General features: G+C 41.7%; 2 protein-coding genes across 3 annotated transcripts in view; one reads left to right on the top strand and one right to left on the bottom strand.

Annotated features, from left to right (window-relative positions):
- slc25a21 (solute carrier family 25 member 21) overlaps window positions 1-2118 on the top strand; it is a 114573-nt gene extending 112455 nt beyond the window's left edge. For both annotated transcript variants that reach the window (XM_035383967.1, XM_035383977.1), the window contains exons 10-11: window positions 770-822; window positions 972-2118. In XM_035383967.1, the coding sequence (XP_035239858.1) occupies window positions 770-822; window positions 972-1033 (115 nt within the window). In that variant the 3' untranslated portion in view covers window positions 1034-2118. The remainder of the gene's footprint in view (window positions 1-769; window positions 823-971) is intronic.
- Window positions 2119-8153: 6035 nt separating this feature from the next.
- pax9 (paired box 9) lies at window positions 8154-21429 on the bottom strand. Its single transcript, XM_035395716.1, has 4 exons — window positions 21243-21429; window positions 19903-20535; window positions 17054-17193; window positions 8154-11020 (listed from the first exon to the last, which is right to left on the bottom strand). Exons 1-4 carry the CDS (start codon window positions 21244-21246, stop codon window positions 10766-10768), a joined length of 1032 nt encoding a protein of 343 aa, XP_035251607.1. The 5' UTR covers window positions 21247-21429; the 3' UTR covers window positions 8154-10765.
- Between the last annotated feature and the right edge of the window lie 170 nt (window positions 21430-21599).

Below are 21599 nucleotides of genomic sequence, written 5' to 3'. Positions count from 1 at the left end.
GTGTGGAGATGTGACCTCAAACCGTCCGGCGCGCCCGCGGAGTCATTACCGCCACGGCCCAGCTTCTCATATTTGATGTGCCACATGGGAAGGCTTAGGGAAATTCTATTTTATGGTTGTAGGAGCCTTGATTTGCTCCCTTCCCTTCGCAGGAGAAGGGGGTGGGGGTGGGGGGAGCATGCATCATTAAGGGCCTGGGGGCACGGGGGGCTACTTTAGGGCGGCACCGGGCCCTTTTCGCGGGGCGCGGGGGACCCTTCCTCCGCTCGGCCGGCCCGCGCGGGGCTGTGTTAATTAGTGGTCCCCGTGGGAGCCATCGTTAAGCGGGTCCTAACGAGCTGCGCGGTGCTCCACGGGTCAGTCTAATCAGAGAGAGGGGTGAGGAGGAAGTGGGTCGAGCCTTATTAACACCGTCGAGGGTGGGGGGGGGGGGGGGTGGGGGTGGGGGTGGAGAGAGGGGCGAGTGCGACCCCTGAAACGAGATCAGCTTGAACATATTAGAGCAGGCACGGGACATGGGCAGCCATTCGGCTCTCAAACCTGTCCCGTCAGAGAGGGGGGGGAGAGAGAGAAGGCCTGGGATCAATGCTCAACCCGAAAACAGCCCACGAACGTGCACTAACAACCGTACGTCCCACAACAACTGTGTTAACAGGGAGCAGGCGAGAGAGTGAATTTGGGTCCCCTTGGGGTGAGATTTGGAGTGAGCTGCAGATAGTGTACATATGGGTCAGGCACCTCCTTACTGATGCTCTGCTTTTTTTTCTAGGTATTTGGCCTTGTACAAAGGACTTGTTCCCAAGATAATGAGACTTGGACCAGGTAATGAATTCTCTGTCTTCTCAAAGCTGGGTGTTGAAGGGGCATGACTGCACTGAGATCCATGCTGTGGTTCATGCAGGACTATGTTATCACAGGTAGCGTTTCAGCCGCAAGCAGCAGTTACAGTCTCGTCTCTCTCCTGCGTGTAGGTGGGGCGGTAATGCTCCTGGTCTACGAGTACGTCTCTGGATGGCTGCAGAAGAACTGGTGAGAAGTGACCAACCCACCCACCCCCCGGACACCTCTCAGGACTCCACCAAACCCCCCCCACCCTCGAACCCAACCGGCCAGCCAGCCTGCCGCTTGGGATCCACGAGGCACGTGCATCTCTTGACCCGAGCGACCACCGCTGGTCCCCGTTTCACTGACACAACCCCACTGCACACCCACCCCACTGGAGACCTCCCCCATCTACAGGGATCTCTGCAGAACCACGCTCACCCACCCAGCAGTGCGCCCCCTGCTGGACGCCGCTCTCTGGAGGACTCCTCAGGGACACCACACCCCTGAGTCGCACACCCCACCTCGGTCCTGACATTCTCAACCTGAGTCTTTGCTCATTTTTACAATTGCAATTTAAGAGGGAAACTTTTTTTTATTATTGTTCCGATTCCGATCCTATGAACAGAACTGAACTGGCTAACAGAGGGTGAAAAAAAAATAAGATCCAGCTGCTCTTCTGATGCCGTTCTAAGACTTTTTCCATGTCGGTGCACGGTGCTAGGTTGTTGCATCGTGACCACAGCAGACATATATCGGTGATTATGCATGACCATCAGGCGTATACTGCACATTGTCTACGTGTCGTGGTTGCTAGGCTACCTCCGCTGTCTTACCTTTTATGTCTATGACAGGTTCAAAACGATGTTTACCTCAGGGACCCTGCAGCAGCGTGATCCAAACTTCCAGCGCGTAAAAGCTCGTCATGAGCGTGTCTTCGTTGAGTTAGCCGGATAACCGCGCTGAGTAAAACCTGGAGCGGCTCTTTTTACTTCAGTCCAAGTTCCAGGTTTGGAACGGTGCTGGGCTTTTATCCACACTACTTTTATATCATGGCCGCCTTTTCCCATAATGCAGCATTTAAAAAAATAATAATTTGGCCGTGGAGGTTGTTTTGTGCAAGGCCTCTGTGTTCTGCAGTACAAGTCTCCTTAGTCACCTGACCTGGGTCTTGAGTCCTGAGGCCTTCTGGTCTAGTCATACAACCCCCACGACAAAGTGCCTTTTTTTGTACGCCCGTCTCGTTGAGACAAAATTAAAAGCGGACAAAACCTGGTAATAAATGAGTAAATGAACGACGGTTTTTGAGTGCTTTGGTTTTGTTGCCCTCGGATCATAGATGGGGTTTAGGCAGAGAGGCGGGACACGGGAGAGACGCAAGCGCTCCAACGGAAGCGTGTCCTGGGGCCGGTGTATGGAAGCAGGATTACAGAGTTCGCTGGATAACTGCACTGAGCAAAGCCCAGAAGCGTTCCAAATCTGTAACTTGGATGAAGTTAGAAGGGCCGTTCCGAGTTTTACTCATCATACTTATCCAGCTAACTAGGTAATCCTGCTTCGTGATATGGGCCCCTGCAGTGAGGTCTTTACTCCCTACCCTCTCTCCCCGGTGGTCTCTACAACTAATATGTCTGCCATCGCCCTGGCTACAGCGAATATTGGCAAAGGCTTTGATTCAAAACATTTTCTTTGCCATGTCTGTGTTTAGTAGTTCATTTATTTTCCTCTTTTCCCTGCCATATTTAAGGGCGCATATGTCTTGTTCATTCATGAATATTTATTCCTGACGATATGGCTGCATTCGTGTGAGGCCTCTCCTTTCCAAACATCTCCACGTTCATCTCCCTCCATTGTCTGATTGTGGGCTAACGCTAAGCAATCAGCCTTCGGTAGAAATTACACCGTTCCCATATGTTACTCATTGCAATCATTCACCGAGTTGGATGTAGATTTAAGTGACTCTCATTCGTAGCTTTCTGTTTGGGACGAGAGGAAGCAACCAAAGAAGTTGCTGGGTATAACAGACTCACTAAGTAACGGTTCCAAACTTCCTGTACCACAGAATAGCATAAATTAGAGTTCTCAAAAAAAAGTAGTGGCAACCCTTTAATAGATTTTGCTTAGTTATTGCTTCTTGCTTATTGTAAATGTACGTATATATATATATATATATATATATCCTTTTTGTTTATTCAGTTTCTGTTATAAAAAGTGCTGTAATGATGAAACTAAAATGTATGAAAACACCCTTAAACAAATCTACAATTGTGGATTACTGGGCCAAATCAAGGGGGGGGGGGGGGTGGAGTCTTTGTCCCAAACATTATGGAGCTCACTGAATTTAGCGGAGAATTACAGAAAAGCCTCAACTACTACATGCATCAAATCTGTTAGTACTGGTCCACTCTTTCTTCTGTGCACCCTACTACCACTTTAAGACCTCCATCCTTCCAATCAAGAAACAAGTTACAGCTGTGTCCTCCCAACAATAGCAGTTACCAAAAGTGTCAGTGACGTTACGTTAGAACCCTTTGCCTTCAAAAGTGACTCTAACATACCAACAAGTGCCCAAATACACCTTATTTGCCTTGCAGATGTCTTTGTTGTGTGCATCTAAAACAGCTGAAGGCCATATTTCTGATTAAATTGGATATAAGATAATTCAACTGCATAAGGAAGTCGAAAGTTAAAGGAAAATAAGTGAAAAGGCAGGAGTTTCCAAAACTGGAGTTCAAACGATTATTGCAAAATGCAGAGAAAGTGGGACTCCTAGCAACCGTTCACTGGTAACCCACTGAAACTATCACCATCACAAAGACCATTCTTAAAGATTTTATATTTGAGAGAAGGGAAAAAATCAAGCTCCACTCTTGCTTCAGATCTGAAGAAGTCCACAGGTGTTTTTGTCAGTGCTTCCACTGTGAGAAGACGACTCAATGCTAAGAGTCTGAAAGGATGTGTAGCTGTCAAAAAGCCACTACTTAGAAAAGGAAATGAACAGAAGTAAAGAATATTTTGTACTAGTACACCCAAAACTGGACTGCTGAGATGTGAAGTAAGGTTTTATGGACCAATAAGTCTAAATTTGAGATTCTCGGAAGTAAGAGTGGCAGTGTGGCAGTGTTCACGTCACTGAAGCAATGAAAGACTCGGAATCATGTGTACAAACATCGGTCAAGAATGGAGGAGGATCAGTGCAAGTTTTGGGGTTGTATAACAGCATCTAGAGTTGGTGATTTGGTTTTGAGTGAAGGTATCAGGAATGCTGATAAATGCAAACAAAAGACAAATCATGCACTGCCCTCTGGACGATGTTTGATTGGGAACAAATTTATTCTACAGCAGGATCATGGCCCCAAGGACACTGCTAAGAAGATCAAGCTGCTGGTAATCTCAGTACAATATAATATATATATATATATATATATAAGTGAGAGACCAGTGTCTGACCAGCTTTTCAGTGTGTCAGAAAAGGAACATTATATATATATATATATATATATATATATATATATATGTATGTAATTACAATGTTCCTTATAGTGAGTTGTAAACACCCTGTGTCGGCCAAACCGCTAAAAGTCTTCCGTACTTCTCCCAGAAAATATTGCCATGAAGTCATGCTGTCTCAGTGTTACGGTTCCCCAACTAACAACAAGAAATTACCGACTATGGTCTACTATGGAAAGTTGGCTTACGTAAGAGGGGAAGCAGCGTGGACACAGCATAACCCAAAATCTGTCCAGTATAATAAATACACGTCTTCTTCAAGCTTTCTGGCTGGTGTACATGCGTAGTATTGCGTCTGTTTGCAGTACCTGAGGTGTTTCCATCCAACTGCTTTCTGAAGTAAGTACTGTGCCTTGGCCATCTTGTACATAACTGCTCCAGAAATCGGATTAAAGTGGTCCTATGTGTATATATATATATATATATATACATACGGTTGGCAAGCATCTTAATTTAGTTTCACTTTGCAGTACACTATGCTTTGTACACTAAGCACCACATGCAAGCAGTTGACATTGTAATGACAACATCACCACGCACTTATATCTACCAGTATTATTAAATATGTCATCCTTTTTCTCAGCAGTTTCCTGAAATTAAACGTGTTCAGTTTTCCACTGTATCAGTTTTAATGACAACCCAGTTATTGAGCCAACTACCAATATCTAATTTTCAATTAAAGAGAAATCAAAACATTTAAACGATAAAAATGATATTGTTACACACGTCCACATAACTTTCATATGGACTGTTACTGAAATGACTGAAAAACACTACCCGACCAAAACTAAAAATGAATGAAAAGACTAGATTGTGTTGAGCTCACATAATCTACGTTTGTCCTCCATTTACTGTATGTCTATACTTTTTGCTCAGTGTGGATGTGAGTACTGTAGGTCGGGGAGGTTTAATGGACCTGGATTTGTGACCGTCTGGTCACCAAATCAACTCCAGAGGTGAACTCGACCGCTGGTAACCTTCGTACAGCATTTAAAACAATGCAAGATGCGGTAATGCAAGGACCGCACGCTCTTGTGAGGTAGAAAGTCCGTTACGAAACGGTCACGCTTTACAGCCTCCGATTATGTTTTGAGTTATCCCCGCCCGCCTATGGAACACGCGTTTTATCTGCTCTCGTTTCCTGTGCCTCTCTCGGTTTCATGCCCAGCGTATTAATATCGTGTTTTATGCCCGTAGAACTGGCTGTGGTACGCTTGTCTTTGGAGGCAAATGTTGAAACCTTTAGAGAGACCGTAAACAACTTCACTTTTTATTTTTTATTTATTTATTTTTTGTGTGTGGACCTGTTGATGTTTGGTCCATGTCAACTTAGCCCATGCTGCCTAGTTAACATGGACCCATGCCAGATGCATTTGCTAAAAATATACATCACCTTGCACTTGCTAGCACAGGTTGTTTGGAGAACTTTCCTTTGTACCTTTTTCCTCCCCCCACTGCTCACGAGTACCGTTCCCTGAATGTGGATCTGCCATCGAGGTGGAGGTAGCCAAGAATGGGCTATCACTCTTCTCTCTCCCCGAGTCAGAGAGCATAGCTGAGCACATGTTAAAATAACACGCAGAGGGGAAAAAATGCAAATGTGTGTGCGAGGAAGGGAGGCCACCTGACACCCTCTCACCTGTGACCGTGTGGAAGGTGCCCCCCCCTCCAGCACACACCCTGTAGATTCATGTAGGCCCATGTCTGGGCACTTGTTGCAACCTCTATGTTGACAAGTCTTGAGTCCTGGAAAAAGGGTTACTCATTATTTATTGCATACACACTTCCCCCCCCCCTCTCTCTCTTTCACTCGCTCTCTCTCTTACTCCCTCCCTCTCTCTCTCCATTTTTCATTGTTCACAGCAGCAGCAGCAGCTTGTGGCTTTCCGTTTAACTGTGTTGAGTCAGATTTCCAGTTAACAGAACTCCATACAGATGTTATCAAAGTGTATTTTGCTCTTCCTTTACAAAAAGTCAAATTGGAAATAACAATAACAAAAACAAAAACAAAGCCAGCAACTCACTTTACCTGATATGCCTTACACAGTGAAATTCTAATGACAGGGGCCAGTGGATTGATGCACTGTAAATAATTCTACACTTTCTTGGTGTGGGTACAGCGGATACCTCATCTCTTCTCCTCAGACATACCTGCTCCTCTGGGAGACCTGGGAGATCACTGTTATGTCCCTGCTGTGGTATACTTTCAACCCTAATCCCGCCAAGTCCGGGGCTCTCGAAAGGGGTCAAGTGTTCTTATCTGATGATAATCCCGCAGTATTAGGCTACCCTTACACTGCTCCCGTTTCCTCCCTTACTCTCACTCCAGTGACCTGGAACCGCAGTGGCTTCTGGAATCCCCGCCTATTCTGTAATCCCACGTCTCTCATCCTCCGCCTCGCTACCGGGCCCTACTTTTATGTTTACATATGATTTTTTAACATTGCACAATTTCAGGGTAATAGGCATTTTCATTTCTTCGGCACTTTATTTTCTAGACTTCGTCTAGTAAAGCACATCTCCCGTGACAATGGTTTCAGGAAAGATACAGTTCAAAAGTGAAGGCATCGGCAAGAAAATAACAATTTGGAATTTAGATTTGAAATGCAAAACATAATTATTGGCAACGGACTCGGGGAGCTTTTTGCTGCTCGTGGTGTTTGTGTTGGTAGGCTACAGAGCGAGCCTTTCACGGTCTCTCTTCATTTCTGGTTTTTCTGATTGGATCAGACCCGTTCGTGAGGTTTTCTCACCTGTGTAAAGCTACTTCAGGTCTAACACACCAGGGCGGTATCTGGCTTCAGTCTTTTAATTCCACCAAGCAAGCACGAAACGGTCATTCCACAAGCGGCTGTTAAATGTTACCACAGTACAACCAGACATTTTCCTGATTGGCTGAACTGTTAACATGGATAACGAACCATGAGACATGCGCGAGGGATGAATAGCCTCTTGAAATATATATCCCAGTTTTAACGATTACGAATTTTTTTTTCGCTTTTCAACAGAATTTTGATAAATTGAGATTTAGTAAAAGATTACATTTTGAGGAACTTAATCAGAGTCCGGCAGAGACAAGCCGCATGTTGTTTAAAGATCCCTAATCTGGTTTCATAAGATGCGCAATGATCTCAGGCATGTCACACGTCTGAAACTGATACGGTCTTGTTCGGACTTATAGGAAAGCAGACCCTTCCTGCCCGGCTGGCGGTGCTGCAGTAGGACCCAGCGCTGTGTGGAGCCTTCTGTTTCCCAGCTTTCATGTTCGCTGTTTCTCGAGGAGAGCCGTGGACGCAGCAGCCCGCGTCAGACTGAGGGTTTCGGGTTCTCACAGTGGGGAATCTAGAGTGCGAAATGGGTGGCGATTTATTTCAGACTAAGTTGACCGTTCTAGGTGTAGGCCTACTCTGGAAAAAAAAACAAAAAAAAACAAATCTAGTTTACAGAACTGCTTTTGTAATTTTATTTTTGGTGTCGTTCATTTGTAGCTAATAGCTTTAGAGTACTAAATAAGACAAGTTATTTCTGATTCCAATTATGTAAAATAACAGGGATAGCCAACTCTAGCTGGGCATCGATAGGCAGATGCAGTGTGAGACGGTACTGCATATCTGAGCTGCTAATCAGTTACTGAGCGAGCGCTGTCATCTGTGAGCAACGGTACGTGACCGCGAGGCAAGCTGCAAGTGTTTTCCAAGTCAAATGAGCCTGGGGGACTGTGCGCGGTGACGCGCGGATTTGACTCCGCGGCGGCGGCGGCGAGGCTTCCCTTCTGTGAGTGTGACACCGAGAAGAAGCGTCTTAGTGTGTTTTCACTTTTCTCCGCTGTTTTTTTTTCTTTTTTTTTTTTTTTCAAAATAGCCTACATATTGCTGAGTACTTGGGTGCACTCAGTGTGGCGTATTTTTGTATTCCAGTTTCGTACGTGTGGTCAATGGTTCCAACTTGGTGCTCAGCGAGATTCGCGAGATTCACGAGATTTGTATGACCTGGCACACTGACCTTGAACTCTGAACAAATGCAGTCTCGTATTGGGCCTAACGAATTCTTCGTCATCGTCTCTTAACTCCCCATGTGTATTGCCCTTTTCATAAACATTTATATGTGAATATGCATTCGAAAAAAAAATATTGAAGATAAATTAATTGTTAGTGGACTTAAGCCATTTCTGAACTAAATCGCACAGGTCTGGGGGAATCCAGAGGTCGACGTTAGTTATTTTTGTGGACTAACCTTCAATTTGAGGGTAGCTACATTTCAGTGTTTACATGTGCAATGTGTTGAAAAACATTAAAATAGTACGCCCAATTCAACTTTTGTTAGATAACACCGTTAATTGTGGCGACAGCTAATTAAGTGCAGCGTTTTACTTAACATACTGTAGCCAGTGTCATGCAACGTAAAACATTTACATTTATTTTCCATTAAGACTCTGTAAAAATAACGCATTTAATTGTGTTTACATTGATTATTAGCCACAGACGATTATATAAAATATACCCAAATTTAAATAAGTCGTGCGGCTGTAATGGTAGGGCTATCAAATGGATAGCCTACACCTGATTTTATCTTGTAGGTAGCGCTCTATGAAACTGACTAGCATAAACTGACTAGTTTAGTTTTTCGGCCCAGATCGTAATTCAATGAATGACACAAGGTGATTGTTTTTGACCGAGTAATTAGTAGACAAATAGGCCTAGATCCTTTGATATAATATATCTCTAAAAATCGCTCGTCTTTCACTTGGGTAATACACAGCAATGCATAGTTTTCTCATGGATTTAATCACCTGCTTAAAGGAGAAAAAAGGCAGACCACGTGGTGTACATATGAAACTTGGATTCAGCCACACGCTATCAGGTTTTCCTTAAGTAAATGGAAAGATAGACTATGGCGACCCACTTTGGAGTTTGACCCAAGAAATGTTTTTTATACACCTTGCACGACACAATAATAATAATAATAATAATAATAATAACAGCGGATAAGGGAGGTTTACTAGATTTACTGATTGTAGTGTAAGGTAATAAGGTCTCGTCATTGAGATGCAAGCTCGGATGGTGAAATCCGGGCAAAATGTAGGCCTACACATTACGGAGAACGTCGTCCCGGGGCAATGGCTATTAGAAGAAGCCGACAGCGAAAGACTAAAACATAAACGCCAACACTCTGGGGCATTTTAAGAAAATAAATATGGTTTTTGTATTTACAAACAACAAGTGGACAAATGCGTTCCAATTAACAATATTCATAATTACTGCTGCTATTTACACATAGAGAATTATTATTAATCTTGCTATCATAAGCATTTTTTAATTGTTATTGAAATCTCAATTTGAATGTAACGACTCAAATGTAGGAGCACTTGAGTACACATTCGGTTGTAAGAAACCTATCTATTTGGATATAGGCTAGTTGGTCTCACCTCCATTTGAAATCGTCGCTTTTTTTTCTTTTTTTAAAGTGGTGTTGTTACGTTCAACATAAAGAAAGGGGGCAACAACAGGTGCTAGCTTTGAAAATTTCTAACCAGTCATCTACAAAGAGCTGTCTGTCCGTCAAATGTTGCCAAAAAGATACATTCACTTTCATAATGCAATGTTTGGAAATGTGCAGCTTTACTGTTAAATACATCGATTAAACGCCAAATAAAAATGCTGGTGGTTACGTGTGCATAATTCCCATGATGAAGAAGATGGTTATAATTGCACTTTGTTGAACACACCATACAGTCCAATAAATAAAAATGAGGGTAACTTCTCTCAGAAGTTTTGGCATACATTTAAAGATTTAAAAAATGTCCAAAAAAAAAAAAAACTTTCTATTTTCAAAAACAAAACCAACAAACAAAATTCAAAATATCAAAAACATCAACAATTTCCTGCATCACGTAAATGCAAGCTTACCTGACCATAATGTTTTAAATGACTCTTTATTTTTTTGTCTAAATTTTTTGCAAGACTCCTTAAAAAAAAAAAAAACTTGTAGAGAAGTGCACACAATTAAAACAGAGAGGCTTGCGTTTTTCCATTAACTGATTTTTCACCAGTGGGCATGTCACATGGGTTGAATGCGTCACCAGTGATCTTAGTCCCAGTGTACACCAGGTCCGGGCCTGTGGGATCACTGCTGAAAAGGCACAATGGTGTCCACCGCGGAGAGGCATTTCCCACTTTAACTCTCAGGCTCTGTCATCCGAGACATTTTTTGGGGAGGGTGCTTAGGACACATCTTCTTACTACGTAATAGAAGAAAAGGTAAGAACAGAAAAAAACGGGAGCATTATTTTTTGTTTAAAGTCCATATAAATAGAGTAGAGACGATGGTGTACAGGATCACTCTGGGTGAGCGTTTGGTGAGAATCCCCCCCCCCCCCCTTTGTCTTTGGTTTAATCCGCCGTTGCCTGGCCCTGTGTGCGCAGGGAAGAGCCCATCAGAGGACAGAGGCGGTGACGGGGTGGATGGCCTCGCGGGACCCCGCCATGCCCTTGAAGGCCAGCGGGCCGGTGATGTCACAGCTGTGGGGAGAGAGGGCACTGCCACTGCCCGGCTGCCATGTGGGGGCGGTCACATAGCCCGACGTGGTGGCGCTGTACCCCATGTAGGGCGACACTTGGGTGGGTGGGTGGTAGGGAGGGATGCTGGGAGCCGTGACATAGCTGTTCACTGTGGGCAATCCATTCGGCGTCTATGGAGAGAGATGGAGAGAGGGGGACAGAGGGGAGAGGGAGCGAGAGAGGAGGAAAGGGAGAGAGAGAGGGTGAGAGAGAGGGTGATAGAGAGAGATGGAGAAAAGGAGAGAGGAGAACAGCAAGAGGGGGAGAGGGAGAGAGAGATGAAGAAAGGGAAAGAGGAGGAGAGGGAGACAGGGAGAGAAGGGAAAAGAGAGGAGGGGACAGAGAGAGAGGGAGAGAGGGGGAGAGAGAGAGAGGGACAGAGGAAAAGAGGGAGACGACAGGAGATTGAAAAAGGCAAAAAAGCAATAGAGAGAGGCAAAGGAGAAAAAGAGGGTAGGAGATGTGAGTGACCTTCTGGCAGAATATCAATAGCTACACAATTTCAAGAATTCACCTAATTGCCACAGCATAACAAGGAAAAGGAGCAAATATTGTGTGGGTGGTCTGAGATTACTGAGCGCAGTGTTTTCTGAAGGAACTCTTTTTAGATCCTGTACTGTGGACTCACCTACGTTAGTCTTTACATTGGCTCGTTGCGCCTGACACAGGTACACACAGAATAGAGGCTACTGTCTAAAAGCATTTCATTCGGCAGTTCTCAGGTCATTTGGTATGATCTAAAATGGAATGCACCTTCTTAAAATTTATTTTCATGTAAAAAAAGAAATTTTAAAATTTTAACATAAAAAAAAAACAATTTCATTTTTTTATACTCCCAGTATTTTTAAATATAAATTCTGCATGAATGTTATACTTAACGATTCAAACCCAACATTAAAGACTCAGTTCATGCAATTCATATTTGGAATCATATTTGCTCTTTTTCGAGAAACGGAAAAGCAATGCCTCATACATAACTGCCAACCTAGGCTCTTCTTACGCTAGACATATAATTTACCTTAGTCGAGAAATAGATTCAACCACTGATGTACAGCTATATTTCACCAAATAAAATATAACCTACATCTGATTTATTTATTTATGTTCTCTTCGTACATAACACTCGGTTTAATCTATCGTTTTTGTGAGGGAAAAAACGGGGAAACACGGTTAATTTTCAAACCGAGACTCCTCCAAGATTAACATATTTAGCGTCTTGTTAGCACAAAAAAAATATTTTGAAAGACCTTAAACAACAACAACAACAACAACAACAACAGAAGTTTTACTGAAGGGTGTTTCACTGAACGACTGTCTATGTATTACCCGTATCGGTTAAATAATTTCAGTAATAGACTTGCTTGGCCTCATGGTCCTTCTTGTGTGGAGAGACTTACGAGGAATATGACCATTTCTCTCCGCTTGGACCTGCTCCACAGCTCAGGAGCTTTCGCCTATTTACATTTTCTTTTCTGTCATTCTGCTTTCATAAAACCGCCGAAGGCCAGCGAGTACCGAGATTTAGAGTATAGGCCTATACTCTGAAAACAGTGAAGAACTGCGTAGACTGCTGTGTTATGAAGTGGCACCACGAGTTTTTTCATTTTATTTTTTATTGTTTTTATTTTTAATTTTTGTATTTGCATTGATCTGAGTTGCGACAAAATATCTGTTGCAACATAAAGCCTAAGCATAGGGTGAGCAGTGCCCTGTCAGGCGCAGCAGTATTGTCCGTGTTTGTGTACACGGCCTTATAAATGAGCCCTTGGTGCACTTAGATCGCTCTTATTTCGACACAATGTGACCTTTCGCTCGTTGCAGTCTACTTTTAGAATTATGTTTAAAATCTAGTAATTGTAGGCAATATTTATTTTAATGATTTTATTATATCCTGTTTCTATATTACCAATCTTCGTGGATTTTTAGTTTTTCAATCTGAGAAATTTCGGCCGAATTTTTATAGCGTAGGCCTGTAGGTGTTGTATCTTAATTAGTCCAACTGTATCATCCATATTCGTGAGAGTAGTGATGTCCGGTAGATGAAGACGTTGGAAGCGTGTGTATGTGTTATGCCACACAGACAGGCTTGACTGTTATGTTCACTGAATTTGTAATTTACCTTAAACTGTACCTGCTGAATGTAAGCAGGCATTATTTTTACACGGAGCTTGCAATGATGTGCAGACTTAACGAAATAAAATGTATTATTCAGTATTATAAAAAAGTTTTCTATAGGCCTATATTTAAACTACAAAATCAAACAAAAACGCATTAGCCTATGTGTTCGTTGAATGTGTGATGCAAGCGAAATAACACCAGCAGATGGCCAATTGTGTTTTGTCAACATAAGCGACGAACGGTTAATCTACTGCTGCAAATAGTTTGTTCCTTTCCCCAGGAAAATAGTTTTGTGCAGGGCTACAGCATACCAAAGGCAAATTACACCGCACATCCGATCCGCTGGCCTTGTTTATATTTTTGTAAGTAGTTACCCTCAAATCAGGGCTTAATGACCTCTGTTCCTCTGGGAAAGAGCGTCCGATATGTCCCGTTTATTGACTGAAAAATGTGTAAGTTATTTCATAACGTTTCGTTAATGCGCTGTTACTCAAGTCACGGGAGACAATGTTAAAGTAGCCTAATGCAAAGCACATTTCTCACAATACACTATGAAGTCACTAATATTTTAGCTGTAGGTTCTCCAGTATTGAGATAGTGGTAGGCCACAAAAATAATGCAATTTATTTGACATTTTTATTTAACCTTTTGGCTATTCAAACGGTCAGTAGTTCTGGTCCTGATAAATAAAATAAACAGACGTCAATAATTAATTTTTATTTAGCGAAAGTGGGTATTTGTTAATACAGAATGCGTGTGTTGGGCGTTGCTGTCTGCAAACCAATATTGCATACTGCACGGGGATAAAATGGTATTGTCAACTGTCAGAGTTTAAAGTGGGTCCAACGGGTGCCAGGTGTATCTCCGTTACAGTTATTTTTATAGTGAACATTTTGCTAACTTGGACGCATTTGAACTTACATTTTATATTATGGTATTTACTTTTTTCAGGAATGAAACACCAGCAGGTGACTTGACGATTTTTTTCCCAGAAGCACAGTTGGGCCGCAAAATTCGCGCCATAAGCCGACATTAATAATAGTTTCCGCTGCCCACCTGCTAGTGTTCATCAGATTCTAGTTTACCCCCGGGGGCGTCACAATAATGCGACCATTCCGCCAAAACCGGTAAGTGTCTAAATCGTAATATGTTGCTTTTGCTAATGGGCCGTGGATCATTATTGGACTGCTCGGTTTAAAAGAACAGAGAAGGGGCTATTTGCTGTTTAACTATGATTTATTCGCTCAATTCATGGGGAGGAATACTAACTTGTAGCCGCCCTTCAACAGATTTTGAATACTCTGTTTATTCGTCATATCCAGACTGGCAGTACATCCACATTCATCAGGTCAGGATGAGAGCTACTTTCCTATTTACATGTATATCATTCACTGTATTGGAAGTGTACTGTTGCGCGATTTGAATTTGTGTTTCACTGCTATCTATACCTAAACGTGAGCTAGCTTGTATTCCCGGGAATGTAGTAACAAAACAAAATACAAATTAAACAGGCTCTCCGCAAAACAAGTAACGTGGACCGATGGAAGGAAGCTGATTAACAGCCCGATTTAATTGGGAATTGGGAATGGGAATAATAAATCATGGACGCGTATTATGTCCCAGAGGACAAATAAGCTAGGAGTAGGTCTATAGTACGGAAAAGCATTGCGCGCGTGCGTGCATAAGAGAGAGAGAGAGAAATAGAGAGAGCGAGGGAGATGGAACACACTGAAATTGTGAGTAAGCAGCACTAGGAAAGCGTTTGTAAGTTAGAGAGAGAGAGAGAGAGAGAGAGATATCCTATTGTAAATTTTCAATTGGAAATTGTCCTACCACCTGGAAAATGCAGGCCGCGATTAGATTTCGTTTAGAAATGTTCCTTGATTCATGTATTTTTTTTTTCTGATCGCAAAACATAGGTCTATTGATTTTCAAAGAAAAGTTTATACTTCGAAAAATATATTGTACGTTTGTGAGTGGTAAAAACAAACTTAGAATACCATTTAGGGACAATATAATTGATTAATCTTAAACTAAGCCGTTTCATGAGTATGTAGAACAAAACACCCCCAATATAAAAATAAAAATGCCTACATTAATCAAATACTAATAATTATTAGTATTATGATGATGATGATGATAATAACAATAGCCTAATAATTATTATCGGAACAGCCAGTCCTACTAAAAATGTAGCTACACAAACGACAAATTGTATTATTGAACGGATCTTTTTCCAGGACTGGCTGTAAACAAAAAGTGAGAACGGCGTTGGAATTCAGCGCGTGAATAATGCACATTAAGACCAGTCCAAACACAGCTTGAGTCATGTTCACAACTCAGTGGCGCATTAAATGTGAAATACTGAACATGTTTTCAGTATATATATATATATATATATATATATATATATATATATATATATATATATATATATGTGTGTGTATATATATATATATATATATATATATATAATTGTATAATCATATAATATAATATAATATAATATAATTCCTAAATATAACATATTATAGGCTTAGATAATAAATGTATTTTTTTTCATCATTAGTTTTAAAGCTTTGATGACTTAAACGTGTTCAAGTAACTTGTAATCTTTATAAACAATACCTTTCTCAAGGTCATCATTACCAACGCGCACGTGTTCCATTGAAAATCGCAACTGGGAACGTGCGACTATTTATTGTTTATGTGTGTACTTCCCTTAGAAGTACTGCCTGAGACGTACGGAAGAACAGGCAAATCTGTACAGCATCATGCACTGATCGTGCTTTTGCCAATAGAACCCCCCCCCCCCCCCCCCCCACATGCACACACACACACACACGTGCGCGCACACGAAAGCGCCTTTCTTTCGGGGGACATCTTGGACATCTCAATGATTAATGCTTAATTTTACAGCTGACATATCGCTGTTCCAGTTCTTTTAGGTCAAAAATCAATAATAGAACATGATTTAGGGGGAAAGGAAAATAAGATTTATTTTGGCTCTTCCATTACAAGAGCAGTTTATAAGCAAGGTACTGTTGCATTCGTTTTTACATGAATGCATTTTTTAGACGCGCCATAATGCTTTAATGAAGCAGTCGCTTACATTTCCAGTAGCCAGTAATACGTTGTTAAACCATATTGCCTCTCTTTCGTCCCCGTCTCTGTTTATTCCCCCCTCAGACAGAATTCAATATAAATGAATACATAATCAATATATAACAGTCCTATATAAGCAAATAAAATTTAGTAACTATCCTCAGCTTTTGTCCATCAAGTCAAGTAAATCCATAGACTTGATGGTAAAGGATATTAAAAAATTAAATTATATTATGCCTTCTGCAGCTGTGATTATATTCTGTGTGCTTTCGTTATGTTAACATTACAACGCAAATAGCGGTGCTTGTCACAGATTCATTACGAAAACTACAAGTATGAAGTCCTAATTGAAGTAAGGCATTGCGCGCAGCTATGGGCAGTGTCTGTGTTCTTTGAAAGTCTTCCTAGATTGTTTTCTTGCTGTTTTCATATAGTAGAAGAGTAATTGTATGGAGGGTCCATAGGCTATAGGCCCAAATGAAGGCGTGTCGCATTGGAATTGCCACAAAACTAGCATAGGCTATGACATGTTTAGTGACGCAAAGCACCCCAGCCCCCCCCCAAAAAAAACCACTATAATGTAATATAGATTATTATGTATGAGCAGAAATAATTCAGCAAGAAACCATGACACTCTTGAACATTTTGCAAGTATATGAGTTGAGACTTATTCAAACTGGCGCATAAACACCCACCACACACACACACACACACACATTTCATTCTCCCGTGCTCAGAAAGTGATGTTAAGAGGTATACCGAGGGTGGATTTTATCAAGCTGAGAAGCGGTGAAAGCTATTTCATTGTGCAATAGTTTTAATAACACTATAGCTTTTGGGTCGCTACTGTGACCTTCGATGACAAGAATATAAAGTACTTATATTAAGTATTTAAATATAAATTATAATTATTTGTAAATGCAATGGGTGTTGTCTTTTACCTGTGTGTATTTTGCCTCTGGTTCTAAGTGCGGTTTATCCACGCCATTGATTAGCGCAGAGCTTGCCGGAGGAAAGTTAGTCCTGCTTATAGCGCTCCATTCTTCTAGTTTGGCGCTGGGAAATGACGAACTGTCACTAACTGGGGGGTGAAACAGAGACAGAGGAGAGCGAAATCAGAGAGAATAAATCAGCGCCGACAAATAAGCAGACCTCACATCAGCGATCCGTGTTCCCTGGGTTGTCATTTCGTGTAGGGGCCTACATCCAAGCAGTCTTATAAGGTTCCATGTGACGATGTTTTAAGGACATGTTTTTTTCTAGTAGCCTGTATGCAAATATATCCTGATCATTTGTCAATGCAACCTTTAAAAAATAAAATAAAATAAAATAAAAAGATTATTTAATTAAAGAAAAATCAAATAGGCCCTATTTTTAAACTTGGCAGCGACGGCCTACCTACCGTTTTTAAATCACCTTAACATTTGGAGCCTTATGACGCTTCTTGTTTTCCCGGTCAAATAGGAAAATATTGTCTGAATATAGGCACCCTGTAGTTATTTTATGTGGCTTACATATAGCCTAGTCGGCGATGAATGCAAACGTGCTCAAAGAAATGCCTTACTTTAGTGCGGAGTGGACCCAGCAGAAACATAAACCGACTGTCTTCTCGTTTGGGACAAATTAGATTTACTTAAATCGTTTCCCTTTTGTGCGTAATGAATATTATATTATACACGGTTCCCAGAGTTTTAAATTGGGGAATGTAGGCCCACCAATGTTGTAACACGAGACGTGCATTTGATCAGGTTTTCTTCCCCATCCAGGTTTCAATTTGTATGCTTTTAAAGCAAGCGAACGATCAAAGGTGTCTTAGTCCACCTTTTTTAAGCAAAACCATGCACTTTGATTCTTAAAATATCACAACAGTGAAATTTGAATTGGTCCTCTCAGTATCAATCTTTAGGCCTATATGTACAAGACAGAGCTAAACATTAAACCAAAAAAAAAACAAAAAACTTTAAGGTAGGCAGTTTATGGGGAATCTTGTTTTTGTCAGTTAAGGTCGTGTTTTTTTGTTTTTTATTCTTTAAAGGACTTTCGCTGAAGAGGCCTGAAGGCAAATAGGCTATGCTTCATAGAAACAGCAAACAAAACTGGGTCTGTAGACGTAAATTACTTTGCAGCAATCATTTTAAGTGAGTTTAACATTTAAACAATCAGTTGGTCTCTCCAATAGTCGACGTGCCTTATAATTTAAAACCGCCACCTACGTGAAGGTCAAGTGTTAAAATAGCGAGGGACACGCGAGTGATGATTTTTGGTTTATCGTCTTATTTTAGTTTAAAAAGTTGTACGTTTATATCAGAACCTACCTTCGACAAAAGAAACGTCGTATCACTATATTGCATGAGTAAAGTATTGGTAAATCTGCAGATAAGCGCATTTGGAGGTTGGAGAAGTTAATATTGTGCTCAAAGCCTCACAGTATTGAGTGTACATTATACTTTGTTTCGGCTTTCAAAACCTGCCACAAACATCTGCTAATAATTTCGAAAAGCATAAATTGTTTAGAAAGGCAACATTTGAGAACACATTCCTTCTCGTGATTTCTTGTTGGGTACGACTATCTGCATTGCTTTTAAATAGAGGCAAAAAAAACCCGTTGTTTAGATTGTCTCGGTTAAATTGGAACATGGCTTGGCCGGAGCCTCCCAGGTTTTTTTGGAGAGGGGCATGTTTCTGCACGGCTGCGTGAATGGTAGGCCTATATCCCACCACACGCACAAGACTGTCGCGAGAGCCTCAGCTTTTCCACAAATTCGTTCCGAGGTTTTGGCAGTTTCAGAAAAAAGCTAGCGTTCAAAAAGATAACATAACGTGACAAACACTTTGTCTTACTGGGAAATTCTGGGAAATCGTTTTACAGGTTTTATAATTAGTAGGCTACATGGCAGTCGTTACAATGTCCATTTTTGCGATATGGTGTGACAGACATTTTATGACCTGTCAAGTGTGCAGCAGGCTGTGATGGCTGCTACGAGTTTTAGGGCTGAGACTCTTGTTATAGTCTACGACAACAAGTCGACGTTGGTAAGAAAGGCTTTGTAGGCCTAACGAGTAACACAGTTGCTGGGGGTGGCGTGTGTTCCGGTCAGAAAGTGGGTAAAAATGTTCCTTGTCGGATGTGCGCGCATTTTTTTAAAAGTGGGGGGTAAGTAAAATGCCTGCCTGTAAGAAATGGCACTTTTGAACACCTCATTTTGATTTTAAGTTCATCTCCTCTCTGCTGTTCCTTCCCTTCGCTATACCCCGCTAATATTCTACATCCGCTCCTTAATTATAACTGCAAGCCCTAGACCATCTGTTTTAATGCAGCCGTTTGAACTACAGTTATGTTACTTCGGCGCCCAGCTTTGAAATAACACGCAACATATAAAACCAATTGTTTTTTACATGTTGTTCAATAGGCTATAGATATTTTAGCCACACTGTTTCGAGTCTCGAATGATCACACTGGTAAGCAAATGTTGACTACGTAGCTAATAATTCAGTGAATTTATTAGCTAGAACCGTTGTTTGTGCTGCTGCATTTAAAATGACTAGGCGACGTTATATGATTACTACATGCTTATTACACCAACAACTCTAAGTCTAGCAGGCTATTCAAAATAGTATTATCTGAATTAAAAGCATTCGCGGACAGTGCAGAATTAAGCATGGCTTCAGTTTAGAACTCAGATTGGACCCGCTGTAAGCCTTGATGTCTTGCTGTGGCAAAATACAAATCCTGTGCTGATAGTATCATTGCATGCCCTTTTCACAGTCGACCAGGTGGAGAATTGCTTACTTTGTTGTTCTGTTATAGATCGAATGCCCAGAATGTCGGTGACTGAGTGCGAGGACGGCCATATCCTGTGCATTGCCATGTGTCCAGGAAGGGTGGGCATGCCAGGGCCAGTAGGTACTTTTGCCCCGGCAGCCGAGATGGGAGTCGGGTACGAGTAGATGTGGTTGTACGGAAGCGTAGGCTGCGGTTGCGGGTGATGCGTCTGTTTGCTCGACTCGTACTGGCTCTGTTGCGACAGATTCCCGATCTTGTTGCGAAGGATCCGGCTGATAGAGCTTACTGAAGGAAGGTTGAACTTATCGCACACCCCGTCCGCGAGAAGCCTGTCCCGAATTTCCCATGCGAAAATACCAGGGTCCCTTTGCTTGTAAGTCCTTATGTGTTTGACCACCGTCGGGGTAGTGACCCGCGGCTTGCTGCCTCCAATGGCCCCCGGGAGTATAGAACCAGTCTCGTTGTACCGGGCCAAAATCTTGCTGACACAGCCGTGTGATACCCGGAGTTGTCTGCTGATGTCGCACGGTCTTATGCCCAGCTGGGCGAGTTCTACAATCCTGAGCCGGATGGCGTTGGGAAGCGGTCTGCCGTTCACAAATACACCGCCTAGCTGGTTCACCTCCCCAAAGGCAGGCTCTAGTGTGGAGAGATGCACACAGAACAAGCAGTTGATAACACCAGGAGAAAAATAACTTTAGGTTACGTTTATAACAATTAGTATACCTATTATAGTTGTTAATAGGACACAGATGTTTATGCTGCAGCCTTTGTGTCTGTGGTGTTTCCAAATTGTATAAGGCAGTGTAGGATTATTATTGCATATTAATAGATGAGTTAGATATACTTTAATATGTGAAACCATAATAAAACCTCTCTCTCTCTATATATATATATATATATATGTATATTTGTGTGTGTGTGTGTGTGTGTGTGTTCGTGTATATTAAGTTAATGTTTTAATAGCCTACACTAAATCGCACGTAAAGCAAACCACGTTTCACGATTGAAAAGCTAAATAAACATTTAATGTTCATAATATGTAGTTAAATCATTTTCTAACTTTTATACATATATGGAAATATTTCACAATCGTAGCTTTACGTTTCAAACGAAAACTTTCCTCCAGTTAAGACGCTGCAATACAACACGAACTGTCAATGCATACAGCTGTTCGCTATAACTTGGAAATTGACGTTAAAGTTATTCGTGCACTTTAAACTAAGCCAAAAACATTTGTCACGAACACTTTTGGATGCGCATCTAGGTTGAGGCAATGTAATTTGCGCACGCCGAACGCCTGCGTTGACCACTGATGATAGCAAAAGCATTTCACTTTTACTTACCCATTGTGTTAAATCCGCCAATTACTATGGAGATCGCCAAATTCCGTCTTATATTGGGTTCTGAGTCCACCTCTGTTTGCCTCCAAACTCCGACAGCAGAATGGAGAAATTCACTCTTCCAGTGTCTCCGGCACTAATGATTGTAGCAAGAGAGGAAAATCGGGTTCTGTTTCCTGATGTCAAGGGGGACAAGCTTACATTTCAATCCAATACAACCATGGGCCGGACTTCCAAAAAAAAAGATCCTCATTGAAAACCTGAGCGCCAATCAGATTTCGATTTCCGCATATGGTGTGCAGTCATTGGCCAAAAGAATTGACATGACATGCAGTCGCGGTAGCGAGGGTTTTCCCTTTC

Source organism: Anguilla anguilla, chromosome 1 (assembly GCF_013347855.1).
Source record: "Anguilla anguilla isolate fAngAng1 chromosome 1, fAngAng1.pri, whole genome shotgun sequence".
In the NCBI taxonomy this organism is placed as follows: domain Eukaryota; kingdom Metazoa; phylum Chordata; class Actinopteri; order Anguilliformes; family Anguillidae; genus Anguilla; species Anguilla anguilla.
This window is presented reverse-complemented; position numbering and strand designations above follow the sequence as displayed.